At 42.6% G+C, this 17,845-nt stretch overlaps 1 protein-coding gene across 1 annotated transcript; it reads right to left on the reverse strand.

Moving 5' to 3' along the window:
- Window positions 1-7,469: 7,469 nt before the first annotated feature.
- LOC130497104 (uncharacterized) lies at window positions 7,470-9,005 on the reverse strand. Its single transcript, XM_056990076.1, has one exon. It carries the CDS (start codon window positions 9,003-9,005, stop codon window positions 7,470-7,472), a length of 1,536 nt encoding a protein of 511 aa, XP_056846056.1.
- Between the last annotated feature and the right edge of the window lie 8,840 nt (window positions 9,006-17,845).

Below are 17,845 nucleotides of genomic sequence, written 5' to 3' on the forward strand. Positions count from 1 at the left end.
TAATTAGTCAAAAATATTTATACCCAAAAACCGTTTCAGAATCAACCCGAAAATCAAAGTCTCATACTCTGTTAGACCTTGCCTATATATTCTAACGGCTCTTATAGTGTTATATCTGAATACCAATATCAAATCCAACCGCACCGAAAACCGAACAATATTTTAGAAAAATGTTTGGAAATTTTAATTTTTAATATTTTCTAGTATATATATATATATATATATATAAATTAGTTAATATAGTCTTCATTAACTATAAGTTAAATCACATTTAATAAATACTTTTAATAAATCTATTTTAAAACCCATTAAACTAAATGATTTTATATGAATATCAATTTCTATTAAAAGTCTACTTATAAAAATTAAATGTCATTAATTTATTAAAATGTAACATCAGTATTTATATTTTGAAACATCACATATATTCATCCCTAAATAATAATGTGATAGAACTTTATATTTGAAAACATGTATATTTACTATGGGTTTATACAAACTGCATATAATTTATAGGCCTGTACATATACCCATTTATTAAATTTGAGTTTGTACACACTACATATAATTTAGAGAAATTGGGCTGTATGACGCTACAATAATGCATAATTAGGATGATAGACAATTACCCTAACTTTTCTATACACCAAAACAATTTTATGTAATATTGTTGTTTTGTCCTTAACCCTAACCGGCAAAACCTGCTGAAAAGAAAATTAAAAAACTTAATTTTAATTTTAGAAAGTAACTCGTGGCGCTATTAACATCACATTATCTCTTTTAATTTTCTTTGGTAACTTTTGAGAAAGTGAAAAATTACCATTGATGATTTCACCTTCTTCCAACCCATCGATTTTCTCTCCATAGTCGTCATTGTCGGCCTCCTTTGTGTTTCTTCGACTCCTCGAAGTGCGTTGGAAAGGTAAAATAGTCTCTGCTTGTGAAATTTGTTGCGAGAAGAGTTCGTAAGTGTGATCGACGTGAACGACCACCAGGGCCTCATCTCTTTCATATCGGCGATTAGGTTGAGATCTATTGCAATATTGTAAGATCTATTTTTTGTGCGATAGATTATATTGTTTCAATATTTTTTCTCCTATTTTGAATAGATTCGGCCCTATTATATTCCAAGTTGATAAATCTAACCTACTGTTTCGGTTACATGCTCGATCTGGTAAGCTGAGGTAAACGAATTTGATTTAGGGTTGAAGAATCGTATCACAACTACTCCCTCCGTTTCTATATAAGTGTCACTTTGACATTTTTCACACAGATTAAGAAAGTGACGGAAATATACGTAAGTTGTTATTAAATTACACTTCTTTGACCAATAGTATTTGAGACAAATAAAATTATTTATAAAATCAATGCAATTTGCAATTAATTTTCAGCTGAAAGTAAGTTTAATTTGCATTGGAATTGTAAAGTGACACTTTTTGTATAACAAAAAAAAATAGAATGACACTTATTATGAAATAGAGGGAGTAAAATACTATTCAGTTTCCATTCCATCTGACGATATTTTTTGTTTCATATATATAAATTTATATTATATCAGATGGTACAATTCTAATTGCATATGTATGCTATTTGGGATTGACACAACTAAACATTTAACCTAAGCATAAAGTAATTAATATACGAGTAGCCTATATTTATGCTGCAATTTTCTTCCAACTTGTAAACTAACGTGTATCTTCATTTTCATTTTGTTCTTCAGGTTTGTCATGGATGAGTTGGAAGGGTAATAATATTTCTGTACTATTTTATAAAATGAAATAGACTGTATTTCCTTCAAATTTGGCTCTTCTCTTATTTGTTCTTCAGGTTTATCATGGATGAGTTGGAAGGGTAATAATATTTCTCTACTATTTTATAAAATGAAATAGACTGTCTTTCCTTCAAATTTGGTTCTTCTCTTATTTGCCATGTTTATTAATATATAATGTATTATTTAGTAAGTTGTGTTTCATTAGATGCTTGAAAGAGAGGGTTCAATCATGTTTGTTGTTGTTCATGTTCTATTGATATGAATTTTGTATTGGTGTATACATGTGTTTTATATTAGTATGTATATGATTTTGTAAAGAGAAATAATATATTGAACGTAAGTGGAATAGAATTTATTATGAAATAAAATAAAACAGAATACAATGTGATGTTGAATGGGAATTGTAGAACCTAAAATCTACACTCAAGTATTTTGTAGTGTTTGTAAGTAAACTAGGGAAGTGACAAAAGATGTAGGCAACGATATCCTTAGAACACAACGATGTAATCGGAACTCGGTAGACAAAAATGGACTTTTATTGATTAAGAGGTCAAGTACAAAGAATAGCTAAGAGATCAACTATAACAAGGAGGTCGATCGAGAATAAGATCTAAACAAAGTAAGAAAGATGTAAATGTGTGGTGTGCTCTCTCTCTAGGGTTTTCGCTGTCCTTTTAGCATTGATATCATCTCCCCTTTATAGGCTCGACTCCGCTATTCTTCTAACTGCTTCCACGACCTTCTGGACTTCGGCGATCTCCTTTTCTACTTCGTTGACGTCGTTATGGGTCTCATCTTTTTACGGCCCATTTTAAATATAGCCCATTTAGCTTATGTCAAAAATTGGGTCCAACATTTGTCCCCCAGTCTCTTTTCTTTTGATCGAGATGGAAAGAGACGATTCGGTTTACTCGGTTCGGGAATTGGTTGGATTTTCTTCGGTTTTCAATGTTTTAATTCGTCGGTTACTTTGCACCGCATAACGGTCGGGTGCGTGAATTTCTAGGGCGAAGGGGAGTTGATTGTGGCGGTTATAGCGCAGCCTAGGCAATTATTACGTTCCTCGGGAGCCGTGATATAGTGGTTTGAGGCTTCTCCTTAAATAGCGATAGAGCTTTGATCTCTCTTTTTCACTTCCGATCATCTTTCTTTCTCTTGCTCTCGCGATTTTTCTTTTTTGTTATCTTCACAAGATGTCTTCTTTCTCATTCCCTTGTCCGACGATTAAACAAGAGAACATCGAGGAGCTATACTCCTCGTTCGGGGTTGACCGTGCTGTGGTTTGCGAACTCGCTTCTGATCAAGAGAATCCAGAAACTGTCAGAGAGGGCTACTGCGGAGCATACCTCAGTTTCTTCGAGTCTTGCGGGCTTTATTTCCCGATTCCAAGACAGGTGCTTGAAATTCTTGCCGAGCTTGGGATCTCTCTCACGCAGCTATGTCTGAATCTCCTTAGACATCTCCTAGCTATCCTTGTCAGAGCCAGGGAAGAGAAGCTTTTATTCGAGCTCGAGGAGTTACACAGTCTTTATCTCATAAAACGCAATCAAAGGAATCCTGGGACTTTCTTGGCGGCTCCTCGGCCTGGTCTCCACGTGATTGGAGGGACGTCCTATCGGGATGATCTGTGGAGGGAACAATTCTTCGTTTTCAAAGTAGACTCGTCTACCGTAGGAGATTTTGACTTTTCCTTGCTCCCTCGACGTTGGGCCAAGAATATCGGTGAGGTTTAAGATTTTCACTTGAGTGTCACTCAAGGAATCTTCGTGATTGCTCATTTATATATTTTTTTTGTTTTAGCTCACCCGAAGGTTTCTCCGATGTCGGATCAACTCCGCGGTATGGTGGCCATTTTGAAATGTGGAGACACTGATTGGTCATCATTTACCAGGGAACAAATTCGCACTTTGAATTCGCTTCCTATCGGTTTAGGAATAGCTCCTGCAATCTCGGCGCCGATCGGGTTGCTTGAAGAAGCTGAGCCTTCTGACCATGAAGAGCCCACTTCTACGGAGGAGGTGATTGCTCGTCCTAATACGAGCCGTTCTGAGAGGTTCTCATTTCGGAGATCGCTTAGGAACTTGGCGTCTGCTTCAAAGAAAGCACCAGTGGATCCTACCCCGTTGTCTTTGAGTTCTGATTCGGAGGAGGATATTCCGGCCCGTGAGCACGGATCTGCCAGGGCTTCGCGAAGTGCCTCACCGAGACCGCCGCGATCAGCTTCCAAGACGTCGAAAAGGCGGAGAGTGGGGAGGAGTGACCATTCCCCTTTACGTGAGGCTAGCTCAGGTCCCAAACGCTTGGGTGAAGGGACTAGCTCTCGAAGCTTCGGGGCGATGTTCTTTTCTTCCTCGGAGGAGGAATATGCTTATACCAAGGTCGCCGAAGCGAATGCCAAGGTTTGTCCTTAGTGAATCGTTATTTTACTACCAATTTCTGCTTTTGTTGCATCGTTTTTCTGATTATATTTACTCTTAGGTCATGGAGGCTTGTAACGACCTTGTTCTTAAGATGGCGGAGCGTACAGGGACTTCTCAGAGAGATGTGAGATTGATCGGATCTCCCTTGACTTTAAGAGGATCTCTGCTGAACTTGAGATCGCCAAGCGGGAGAACAAGGAGGAGGTTGAGAATATCAACTCCATGATGGCAGAGTGGGTGAAGGTTTGTGACGAGAAGTCAGTTCTAGAAGTCGAGGTCGCTGCTCAACAGACCAAGATTGCAAGGCTTGAAGCTGAGAGGGATCGAGACGTTCGTTCTGCTCGTCGCGAGATGTCGAGTCAATATGCGGCGATTCTGGGATCTTTAGAAGAAAAGTGGTCTAACAAGGAGAGGGAGATTGCGGCTAGGATTCAGTTTCAGGAGGTGGTTGCTAACATTGATCTTCTGACTGAGATCAAGGAGGGCAGCTGCGACGTTGATGGGGAGTTGGCTCGCCTGCAAGATTTGGAGAGAGATTGCAAAGCAGCCGTCGAGTCCTGTCCCTCCTCGAGTTGGTCTATTTCTGAGCTTGATCTTCCGCAAGTGCCGGAGGAGTCGGACCTCGGGGGGCCGTGAAACGCGGGAGGCGACGTCGAACCTTGATTTTCTTTTCTTTTTTTTTTTATTTTGCTTTTTTTTTGGATAACTATGTCATAGCGGATATCCTTATTTTTCCCGAGATTTTGTGGGTTTAAATTTGAATCGTTAGGATATTATCCGTTTTTCTTTTCGATAAGAGTATTTTGGTGTTTCGGATTTATTAAGATCTTTCGGTTAAGATACTTGTTGCAGTTCGTTCTTTATAAGACCTCGAGGTTTCTTACTTGGGTTTCATCCGAGCAGCCTGCGAAATCTCTATTCTCTTTTCAAATTGAGCGATTATGTCAACAAGAAGATCGAAACCCCGCAAGGCCGATAAGTCGAGAAATCGAGTTGGTAGCGTCGGTGTGGAGAGAATTCGATCCGGCGATGTTAGCGAGGCTCTTACTGAGGTCCTTCGTGAAGAAACCCGAATTCCCCAGGTCCCTTCTAGACATGAGGGTAAGGAATCTGGTGGCAAGGACTCAGTTACTCGCGTGAAGTCGAGTAGTCCCACTGGCTCGGAGGGTCGCGAAAGTCCCTTCAAGAAGGCGAAGACGATCGGTTCTGACTATTGCCAGAGTTCTCTTGGTGATGGGGCTGCGAAGCCGTTTCATTGGCAATTTACGCACTCCAAAGATTGTCCGATCAGGGAGGATCCGGACAGTGTGGCTCATCTGGTGAGGCACTTTAAGCCTGCTGGTTGCCCACTTCCTTTTCTTTGGAACATGACCGAGCGCGAGGCTTATGTCAAGATGGCGGTGGCCCACGCCAAGGTTGGTTTGCTTAACTTTTGCGCACCTTTGTTCGAACTTCTCTTGAACTTTCCATTATTTATAGGCCATGGAAGCTAACAATGAATTCGAGGCGACCCTAGAGCGGCGCCTCCAAGATGTTCCGCGATCCGACGAGCTCCTCGAAGTTAAGAGGGTCGTGAGGGAGCTGAAGTCAAACCTGAAGCTATTGCAGGAACGTGATCGTGCCAATGCCGATCGTTTGTCTGCTGCAGAAGAATCGGAGAGCCGAATTGCTTTGCTTGAAGCTCGTCTTCGCATTGCGGAAAACGAGAGGAAGTCGACTTTTGAACGAGCTTCTTTGCTTGAGTCGCAGCTAGATTCAAATGCTTCGAAGCATTCCGATGCTCTCCGAAGTTCAATTCGCGTGGCCAAAAAGGCTTGGCTGATGATTATCAGAGCGTTCTGGAGTCTCTAAAGGAAAAATGGGAAGGCGAACGGTCCAAGGTCGCTGACGAGCTCCAGCTTGGGGAGGTTGTCGTGAGGATAGAACTTTTGAAGGAGATAATGGGCAGGAATCTATTGGCCTCGGATGACGCGAAGCATTCTAGAGAGAAGGAAGTCGAGCTCGGAGAGTTCAATGTGTCTGTGATGACCGACGGGCCGGATCTTCCCCATGACTCGGGAGATTACTTCGCCAAAGGGGATTTTGACGGCGATGGGGCGAAGCAAATGGATGGATGCTTTGGAGATGGATATTTCGACGTCGGAGAGTAGTTTGTAGGAAGCTGCTCTTCGTTGATTATTTTTCATGTATTGTCTTTTTTTTATTTGTTTCTGTTATCGAGTTTAATAAAAGGATGAGTTTGAACGCTTCGTATTTTCTTTCGAAGGATAGAGTTCTGATTTTTCTTTTGAACTTTTGATCGAAGAGAGTTCCGGTTTTACTAAAACCGATATGCCGCGTTTTCCAGCGGGACGGAAATGTGCTCAGAGACTTGATCAGGGCCTCGAGTTTACATTTAGTCGTTTAGTGAGCAAGAGAATTATATGGTGGTAAAATTTGTGTCCCGAATATGGTAAATCTTGGAAAGATTGCTTTTTGATAATGGTTGAACTGTTAATTTTATTACAATCGAATTCTTGTTAAAAGAAAGTCTGCGTAATGGGGTCCTCGATTTGGATAGGTCGCTTGTTACTGCGGGATGCTCCCTTCTTGTTTTTAATGTTGGGAAGTGACTGAACTCGTGTCGCGAGCTGCCTACGTACCCTTAGGAAGGGATCAAGTCTTAACGTAGTTCAACTGTTTCCCCTTAGTTAAGGGTCGTTTTGGCTTTTGATCGTGTACGAGTGTTCGTACGGTCTTTGTCGGGGTATCTGTTTCGGCCTAAGGGTGTGGTTTGATATCTTTGAAGCTCGCGAGGTAGCATGTCCGAGAGCTTCTCTGACTTCCGCAAATGGTTTCAATGCCTTTCGGGGTTGGGAATTTCAAACATTGGTGGTAAGTTGATGGTAGTGCTTTCATACTGTATAGCCATGGTCTTCCTAAGATAGCGTTAAACGGTGCCGGTCGATTTATTACGATGAACTCCACAATTTTCCTAACGTCTCCGGCGGTGACTGCGAGCTCGATAGATCCTAGGGAGTAAGTTGTTTCCCCTACAAATCCGATGAGAGGAGTTGGTTCTTGTTTAAGGAGAGTTTTGGTAAACCCCATTCGTTTGAAGGAATCGTAGAATAGGACGTCGGGTGAACTTCTGGTGTCGATCATAATCCGTGAGAGCTCGCATCCTCCGACATCGAGTCGTAGAACGAGGGCGTCATCGTGTGGTTGATCAAGATCTGCTGTTTCGTTTTCGTCAAATGTAATTTCGTGGTCAGGGCCGGACAGAGGTTCTTGGATTCTTAGAGGTCTTTCGGCTCTCCGCTGGTGGGCTTTAATTGAGTTGACGGAGTTGCAAAATTTTGACCCTCCATATATGAAATCGATACGTCGTATGATCCGACTGTTGATAGTGGGGGGGAGCCATTTCTTTCTCCATGCGGACTGGTATTGCCTTTGCCCCCAGACAGCTTGTAGTTGGGCTGCTGCATGCTGTTTTTATTTCGGTTCCTGAGTTCATATGGCCTCATTTCCTCTAAGTGCTTTCTGAGTTTTGAGACTTTATCGGTTAGTTTTGGCTTGATCGGCTGTTTTTTGGTACAAGCTCGAATTCTTCGTGGAGTCCAGGGATTTGTATGGTGATTGTTATGCTTCTTTGCGTCGAGGTCGCCGTCGTACCCTGGACGCCGTATCGTTCTCACCTGTTGGTATGTAGCGAGATCATGTCGACCCACTACTTCCCGAGACCTCTTGTGGGAGGACGTTTTCGGGTTTTTTGTCGCTTTTTGGAGTCGAAGGGAGTTCGTCCTCTTGGGAGTTTCTTCCTCCTCTCTTCTCTCCTTTTCGAGTAAAGCAGCGCGACATTCTTCAGTGGAATGTCCTTTTCGTTTGTGGAAGTCGCAATGCTTGTTTAGATCGAAAGTTGATGATTTGTTTCTCGTGAAGTTGTCTATTGCGTAAGAATATTGACCTTTGGTCGGTGCTTCTTTAGTTGCCGAAGTCTTTTTGCTGGCGGCATTTTTGGTTGCCAAGAATTGCTCTTTCAAGTTAGCTATGTCCTCTTCGTAGGCTGCGAAGTACGATGCTCGATGCAGCGCGTCGTCTAGTGATACCAGGGCCCTGACTGACATTTCTTCTTTGAATTTAGAGGAGAACCACACGCCATTCTTTAAGGCGGCAAGAGCCACTCCGTCGTTTAGGTTTGCGATTTTGGCTTTGATTTCTCTAAATTTGTTTATGTATGCTCTTAGAGGCTCGAAGGATGCTTGTTTGAGCTTCCATAGATCGGCTTCGGTCGTTCTGGTTTCTATGAACACTGAGTATTGCTTTAGGAATGCCGACACTAGTTGTGTGAAGTTATCAATCGAGTTTTCTTCTAGGCCGGCGAACCATTCTAGGGCGGAGCCTGCGAGGTTCTCTGCGAAGAAACGACAATAACCCGCTTGTTTTTCATCGTTGTTGAGATGCGCTCTGGATATTGCGAGTCTAAAGGCTCGGATATGAGCTTTAGGGTCTGATTTTCCAGAGTACTCGGGGAACTTCATTTTTCCAACGATGCTTAGCTTCATTCCCGAGATTCTTTCTCTGAAGGGAGTCCTTCGGGTTTCCTCTATAGCGAGGTCGATATTTGGGGCTGCGCTTGTTGCCATGTGCATAATAGCGTGTAATCGTTTGAGTTCGGCATCGTTTCTATCGATGTACTCCTGAAAGTTCCTGTCTCCTCCATCGGTCCTCAGGTCATCCCTCCGCGGAGTCCCAACGGTGGTTGGGGAAAAGGGTGGCACTTCATTTCGTCTACCTTGCTCGAGACCTGTGTCAGGGATCCCGAAATCTCCCATCGTTGTGTGATGGACTCCGGAAGCTCGTTGGTTGGAAGGCGGGGTCTCAAATCGAACTCTGTTGGCTCTTCTGATGACGCCGTTGGTCCAGAGAGGCGTGATCGGGGAGCCTTGGGTTTGTGTCGGGTTTTCTCCAGTTCCATTAAAACTTAGGCTCCTGGGAATCGGACTAGTATACGAATTGTTAAGCGAATTATCTCCGGCATAATGTTCCGATCAAGCACTCGAAAAACCGGGGGTCCCGAAGGCTCCGCCGTTTGGTGCTCGAAGCAACGGATTCGTCTGGGATCTGAGCCCGTCTTGAATGTTAGCTCGATGCTCGGCGAACTCTCTTTCAGTTTGTTCTAGCCTGGTAGTAATTGCTCGATGAGCGATCTCCTGCTCCTGGGCATTGTCTAGGAGAGCTCGTACCATGCCCCGAAGCTCCGCGACTTCCTCTCTTGCTTGGGTTATTTGTATGGGAGAAATTGGTCTTATTGATTGAGTTCGGGTTAGCGAACTGTCTATTGGGGATCTGTGATAGTGCTCAAATTACCCAGTAGAGCTTAATTTCTCAAATAAGAGGTACAACTGTAGTACTTAGGGATTGAATCACCAGGAGTTAGGGAACCAATTAAATGAAATCTACTAATCAATCCTAGGCAAAGTTGGTTTATATGATGAAAGTAAAAAGTAATAATTCCTAAAATGAGTAAGGTAGTTGCTCTAACTAACAATATGATGGGTTTTTTAAATGTGATAAAGAGTGCTAGACATAGGACCTTTATTCAGGAATGGAGATTATAATCTCTATAAATGCTTTAATAAGTTTCTTGCATGGTACTATAGATCTCAGCCGCTTAACTCAAGTGAAGTGTCACTGGTTAAATAATCTAGATCTCTGGCCTCAACTGTCGTAATGTTGGCGCAGAAAAAAAGTCGATCGATATCCTTTTGAGATATCGAGCGATACACCTTTCGCAGCGCCGATCGATTCACCTATCGGGATATCGATCGACGGCTTCTAGATCTGCCTAGGCGCGAGCCGAATATGAACACAAGGTCTCAAGGAGGAGCTGTCGCTATTCTCAACGGGAGACAGACAAGTTCAAATGGATAATTCAAGATAATCAAAGATCCTAGTGATCTATGTTCTAGTTAGCTAATCTAAAATAAGCATAGGGTGCAATCCATTTGATGAGTACCACAACTTAGCAGTTATAGTTTGGGGATAATCCCACAAACCTATTTAAACCCTAGATCTAACAAGTAGACTACTCAGATATAGCTAAACAATTCATGACAATAGATAGATGAAAGAATTGCATCGATAGAAATAAGTAGAAATATAAAAGGAGATGAGAAATCTCTCCAATCTCTCAAAACAATATAAAACTCTAGTCTCTTTCTCACACTCTCTGCTTTTCTCTTGAAGGTTGTTTAAAGCTTTCCGTCAAAAAACACTTAGCAGGAATATTTAAGCATTTCCATTAGGTTAAAAACTCGTTAGGGGCAATCTCGTAATTTGGTGAAGTCTTGGTGAAGTAGTCGGCTAAACCATTTCGTCCTCGATATCGATCGACAACAATGGATGTGTATCGATCGATTATAATCTTCTAGTACACAGATCTTCTCAGCTATATCGATCGACAACTCTGGATGAGTATCGATCGATTATAATTGCAATGTTGACTTCCGACTTGGTCTTGAATGGTCAACTCGGGTATATCATCTCTTGTACTCCAAAATGCTCCAAAAACATCACTTTCTCACAAAATGCTCCTGAACCTGAAAACATACCTAACATGCCAGAAAACGGATTAAATATATAATAAAATACTAGTATACCATGGTTGAAAATGGGTAAAATCCATGGTATATCAACTCCCCCAGACTACTCATTTGCTTGTCCTCAAGCAAAAACAGTAGTCTTTGGAAAAGGTTTGAAAACAGCAGGAACTCAGAGATTCAAAATATTGAAGTCATCACTATGGGTTTGCAATTCATGTTTAAACATCCTAATCACAGAAGTTCATTATGCCTTATCCTAGCTTAGCAACCAAACTCATCTAGTCAACAACTTAGCAAATCTCATCTGACATTCCCCTCTACTAACCTCATTTCTTAACATAAAATAAAAGTGCAGGCTTTACCTTGGGAGTATCGATCAAAGGACACATGGATTCAACTCAAACCAGTATCTGAACACACAAGTAGTCTTCTCTGATCCCTTTCTCCCCTCATCTCTCTTCTCTGAATCTCTTATTAGTTTCAATTTCAACAGGTTTCGATGCCACATAGGTAATCTAGTCCATCTCATTGACATTTGCATTGTAACTCATACATTTTTGGCAAAGTGTAGCGAATAATGGGGTTTGGTACTCAACCTATCCATCTTTTCCACAATGTGTGATCATCCTTGAGATTTAGAATACTGGGGTCATAGGAGACACTCGTACCCCTCTACCTCTCAAGAAATCATTTCAATCTTTTATAACATAAACTTAGATCTTGAGACACTGAAGAGAGAGAAGGAAGGGAACCAGAAACACACAGACTTTTTACCTTCCAGACTTGTAAGAGGATTCCGATCCAGTGATTTCCAAGCCCCAAGACAAGCAAATAAGTCAGTATTAGTGTTGGAGGTCAGCTTTGGTTCCTTCAAACAATCTTTAGCTAGTGAATATAGATGACATGTTGATCCACTTTAGTATCTTTAGTACTATATGCAATTAGTAATCTAGAATGGTGCTAAAGAGTGGTCGACAATCAAATATAAATCTATATCAATGTTCCTATTTAATACTTATGCGAAAAATAGTTTTGAAAAACAATTTAAATAAAAACCAAAATAAAAACACATATTAGTAAACTCCCCCCCCCCAGACTTAAATTACACTGTCCCAGTGTAACACAGGCGGTGGTGAAGGTAAAGAAAATAAATCATAATTAATAAGTATAACAAGTTAGAATGAATAAACCTGATCGGCAAGGTGTCGATCGATTCGTTGTGGTATACGTCGATCGTTGGTAATGGTCGTGTGGTGTCGAGCGATATGAATGATGAATGTCGGTCGACGGAATCATCATTCTACTTGGATCTAATAAAACTGCAAAACAAATCCGAAAAATAAAAGCAAAAATGAAAAATAATAAAATAAAGGAAAACAAAAGAAAACCTAATAGTGGGTTGCCTCCCACTCAGCGCTTTGTTATAGTCATTTAGCTTGACTGTGGTAGGTGAGTGACTCATGGGGTGCAGAAACTGCTGATTACTGGACAGCAATCATCAATCTTGTGTCTCCTACTGTTGAACCATGTGGCAGCGAATCTTCTTGTGGCATCATCTGACCTTAGTTGTTTCTTATCTATCTTGAGGACTGTATCTTGAAGTTTCCTCACAGAATTCTCAATGTATTCGATGTTGCCAACCTTCCTGTCGATGGTCTGGTAGGTATATACGGACAATTCCTTCAGCTCACTCTGTAATGCATCGATCCTGTCAAGAATAAACTGATCTCGGTCTGCTAAGGACTCGGTGTCGATCGATGCTACTAGATGCGCGACGGTTGTTTCGCTGAGAGGTCTGTCGGTCAACTCAGAATCTACTGTGTCGATCGATTGTAAGCATTGTCCTTGGTATTGCAGAGCACGTATAGCGCCCTTCATTTGGCGAGTGGTTCTGCATAGGCTGTTTATTCGTTCGTGAACAGTGTCGTCAATGGTTTCACAAGTCCCGTTGAGTCTCCTTTCCATGGCATCCATAGCCTCGTACAGCTCATGTTTGATTTCATCAACTTCTGCTGTAGTGCATGCTCTCCTTGCTGGTGGTGGCTCGGTGTCGAACGATATTGGTCTAGGCCTGTCGATCGATGTTGCGTTTCTGTCACGAAGACCAAGATGATCTTGAACTATGCTCATGTCTTGTTGTAGCTTGTTCAGCTGCTGTGACAGTGTGTCCTGGAATCGCATGATAGGTGAACTTAAAAGATCATGCTTCTCTTCGTATGCTCTCATCTTATCTTCTAGTTCTGCGAACCTTGTGTCGATCGACGGTGAATTCAGTGTGTCGATCGATGGAGACGTAGCATTCTTAGCTTGATCTTTCTTGCGAATTGATGCTATCTCTTTCTGGAGAAGATCGATCCTCTTGCTTAACCATTCGACATTGTTGCTGAGAGGGCTGTAGACGTCTCCAATCCGTGAATTGATGTAAGCAATCTCCCATTCATCTTTCTTAGGTGATGAACATTCTGGTCGGTCCTTGGATGTAGTCTTGCCGATGTCGATCGATGGCACATGTACTGTGTCGATCGATACTGGTGGTGTAGCCTCTTTCTCAAGCATGGTTAATATGTTTCCAAGCTCCACTCTTACCTCAGCAATTTCACTCTGGAGGTCCTTGTAACTGACATCCAAAGGCTGGAAAGTGTCTTCCACCAATGTGTGCATGTTAGCCTCAAGGTGTGCCTGAGCTCTCCATACATCAGTGACCATATCATCTATCTCCTCTCTTCTGTAGGATACTGGTGGTGGTCTGTATGCATAGTAAGGGCGTGTGTGTACTGGATGGCGTAAGCAACCTTTGTGAAAAAGGGATGCTCTCTCCAGAATTCTTCTTATTTGCTCCTTGGTAACATGGATGATTTCACCATCAACTCCTCTAGCATAGCCAAACTCATCTATGTAGACACCATATTCATCCTTGGCTTCCCATTTGAATCTCCTGGATCCATTAGTATTGAAGGCACGTCGTCCAAACTCCAATCGTCTGTCGGGCGATCTGAGTCTTGGTATGTCGATTGATCCGGGATATCTGCCGTCGATCGACGGTGATGAATCGATGTCGATCGATGGTGAACTCTTGGGTTGACCGAAGGCATGAGGAACTGTATCCTCCCTTGTGTTGACGTGGTGGTTGTTCTGGACGTGAGCTAGGATGTCTGGATGGCCACGTTGCTGTGTGAACAGGTTTTCTGGTCCATTAGCAACTTGGAGGATGTCTGCTATGTCTTCTCTGGTTATGTGCAGAACTCTTCCATCCATTGCTCTTGCATAGCCATCTGTGTCCCTGAAAATTCCAAATTCAGCAGGTATTAGTGAAACGTTCCTGATATCATAAGGTTCATGAAATCGAGATTGAGTTATGTTGAAGGCGTCGATCGATGGTGATGTGGTGGTGGCGCTCGATGGTGCACGTCTAGCTGCATGGTTGGATCGATTGTTCATGGTGTTGCAGTCCTCCATTGATAAGTTTCTAAGTGCTGGAAGCTGCTGGGTAGAAGGTCAAAATGTTTGAATTTTTGTATTTGTAGTTGTGTTGCCCTAATCGGTGAAATTCCGATTTTGTCCTTTAAGTCGTCCGGGTCAATATCGATCGATGAGATACTGGCGATGTCGATTGATGGACGATGTCGTTTTGCTGGATGAAGTAGATAATCGATCGATGGTGGGCGCTTGATGTCGATCGATTGTGGGAGTCGATTTGCAAATCTGTCATTCTCTAAGTAATCTTCCCAAGCTCTCTCTTCCCATTAGTCTGCAATGTGGGAAGAGGTGGCTATGTCTACTGCAAAACTCTCATGAAATCCGCTATCTGCCCAACTCCTTACTGAATAATCATCTTCCTTTCGGCTGGGTGGGATGGCGAAATTCGGGTAGCAATGATCTGGTAGATCGAGTTCATCATCTGGACCTTTGTCGATCGATGTTCGATGCTTGTTGTCGATCTCTGCTGACTTGCGAGTGTCGATCGATGATGTTAAGGTGCTGTCGATCGATCCCGAGTACTCTGTCTCGTACTCGACTTCACAATGACAAACTGCAATGATACCAGTATCATCTTCTTTTACCACTGATTTGGCTGGTGGTTTCCCAAGCTTGATAGGGTCGTAGTGGACGTTTGGATCTATCATAGTCAAGCACATCCTGTTGGTGTTCATGTCACATATGGCTCCTACTGTAGCCATAAATGCTCTTCCAAGTACGAGGGAAGTGTTCCAATTTATCTTGATGTCTAGGACATGAAAATCCACAGGGACGATAGCATTACCAATATGTACTTCCAGGTCTCTGATGAAGCCTCCAGAGTTTTTCTGAGTGTAATCCACGAATGTAAAGATCTCTGGTGAAGGCTCTACTTGCAGGCCCATATGGTCTGCCATGACCTTTGGTAAGATGCTGACTGATGAACCAGTGTCACATAGTGCTTGAGGAAATTCAATCCCTTGTACTACACAGGGTATTGCAAACTTCCCAGGATCACTCTTTTTTCAGTTTCCTTTGTTTCTCTGAAGAACATCCACAATCTGCTTGTGAAATAAACCTCCTAAAAAGGTTTCTCTGGTGGGATTCTGATAACTCTCTTAGTGAAACCATCAATCTCTTTTTCATTAGCTTCCCTTTTAAGGTTCTTAGGAATCTTCTCCTTCCTACTCCTTAACCTTCTTCCTTCAGTTCCTTCTGATGTAGGTGTAGTGTCTGAAGGGTTACCAGTAATCTCTGTAGGGTTAGCTTGTGGTTTCGGTGTGGGTCTGAGTGCATTGATTCAGTTGCTGTCTATAGATGGTAGTTGCACTCGGTATGTGAGAGGTGCGTGTCGATCGATAGGTGGAGAAAAGGGTCGATCGATACGTTTCTCATCTTTGTGTTGATCGATGAGTGGCTCGTCTCGTCGGTCGATATCTTCGTAGGTGTGGGTGGGTGGGTATGGATGAGAAGCCGTGAATTCAGCATATGTCTATATCCTAACCGCGTTGCAATCTACAGTCGTATCCGGACATGACATCGTTGATGTCGATCGATGTGGACTAGTTGGTGTCGATCGACACCATTGTGATTCATTGAGACTTAGTGAACTTTCCACTTCAAAGTCTCCTTCTTGTAGCTTCTCCTGTTTCACCACTTGCCAGAAATCATCATCTATAATGGCATTCACGTGGTGTTTCCTGTTTCATTCCCCTACTTTCTTAGAAGTTCCAATCCTCCTGATAGAGTCTCCAGTCTGGACAATCTGTGTCTCAAGTTTCTTAACTTGAGTGCAAATGGTGTATATCCTTGTGGTCAGATTGTTGAAGACAGAATCAATCTTCCCATTGAAGTCTACTGTAAGTTTCTGTTGACCTTCTAGAACTGTATCAATCATGGCATCAAACTTACTTTCCTGGGTGGGTGGCGGTGGGTTTTGGTAAGCTGAGTTGCCGTAGTTCCTTGTGTTGGTGAAGGGTTTCTGATACTGTGAACTCTGGTTGTAGTTACTCTTTTGACCACTGCCAAAAAAGTTTATGTTTCCACTCTGGTTTCCATATCTCTGAAATCCAGTACCTCCAATGTAGTTCACATCTTCCTTTGTATCATCTTCTCTAGCCTCTCCTTCTTCAGCTGAGCAGACTGGCTGCCCCAGAAATGCATTTAAAGCATCTATCTTGGCTCTGACTTCATTCATCTGGTCTTCTCCGATGGCTGCAACCGATTTCTTCTTGGCAGAGTCAGTGTTCTTGGTGCTGCTGCTGTTGGCTAGGTTCTCAATAAGTCTCACAGCCTCTATTGGATTCCTAGTGTTGAAGTTCTCCTCGCTAGCAGTATCAAGAGCCATCTAATACCTCATGGTGTGGACAGTCTCGCTGGAAGAACTTAAATCTGATCCACGCGTCTTTAAAAGTCTCACTAGGCTTTTGCGCGAAAGTAACGATTTTGCTCCTTAAGTCTTCAGCGCGTGCCTCATCAAAGAAATTACGCAGGAAGGCGTTTTTGATGTCGGCCCAGGATGTCAGTGATCCTGTAGGTAGCTGCTTGAGCCAGTGCGAAGCTTCTCCAATCAGTGAGTATTTGAAGAGCTTGCAGAGTAGGTAGTCCTCAGGGACTCCATCCATACAAATAGCAGCGATAAGATCCTCGAACCTCTCCAGATGGTCCATAGGATGCTCGTGTGATAGCCCAAAATAAGGTATCTGAGACACGAGGGAGTAGTACTGAGGCTTGAGCTCGAAGTTCGGCTTCTGAATCTCTGGAAGTCGAATAGCTGATCTGTTGGTGTAGTACTCGTCTGGACGGTTATAGTCTGCCAACGATCGTGTTTGAGCTTCTCCTGTAGCCTCAGCTTCAGGCTCTGGGATTATGTTTCCCTGTGCATCTAGCTTCTGACATGTTGCATTACGCAGATGACCATCTTGGTCATACAGGTTTCCATTCTCACACTGCGTGAGAACAACAATCGCGACCATGCTTCGCGGAGTAGTGTCGATCGATGTACGATGAGTAGTATCGAACGATGTGGATCGGCGAACGGTATCGGTCGACGGTGCTGTCTGAATGTCGGTCGACGGTTGAACGTGAGTATCAGTCGACGGTACTGCGGTTCTGTCGATCGATGCGGAGCGTAGGTCTTTGTGGATTGAGCGTTCCAAGTGTGCAGGATCCTCTAAGAATAATAGTTGATTTCCCCTGTTGCTTCTGGTACTGCTGGGCAAGTACCTGAAAAGACAAGAAAATTTTCAATGAGAAAGGGGGTAAAAAAGAAAAACCGAAGATTAGTAAGATTAAATCTAATGGCGATCAAAGCTCCCCGGCAACGGCGCCAAATTTGATAGTGCTCAAATTACCCAGTAGATCTTACTCTCTCAAATAAGAGGTACATCTGTAGTACTTAGGGATCGAATCACGAGGAGGTAGGGAACCAATTAAATGAAATCTACTAATCAATCCTAGGCAATGTTGGTTTATATGATGAAAGTAAAAAGTAACAATTCCTAAAATAAGTAAGGTAGTTGCTCTAATTAACAATATGATGGGTTGTTTAAATGTGATAAAGAGTGCTAGACATAGGACCTTTATTCAGGAATGGAGATTATAATCTCTATAAA

Source organism: Raphanus sativus, chromosome 1, assembly GCF_000801105.2.
Source record: "Raphanus sativus cultivar WK10039 chromosome 1, ASM80110v3, whole genome shotgun sequence".
In the NCBI taxonomy this organism is placed as follows: Eukaryota; Viridiplantae; Streptophyta; class Magnoliopsida; order Brassicales; family Brassicaceae; genus Raphanus; species Raphanus sativus.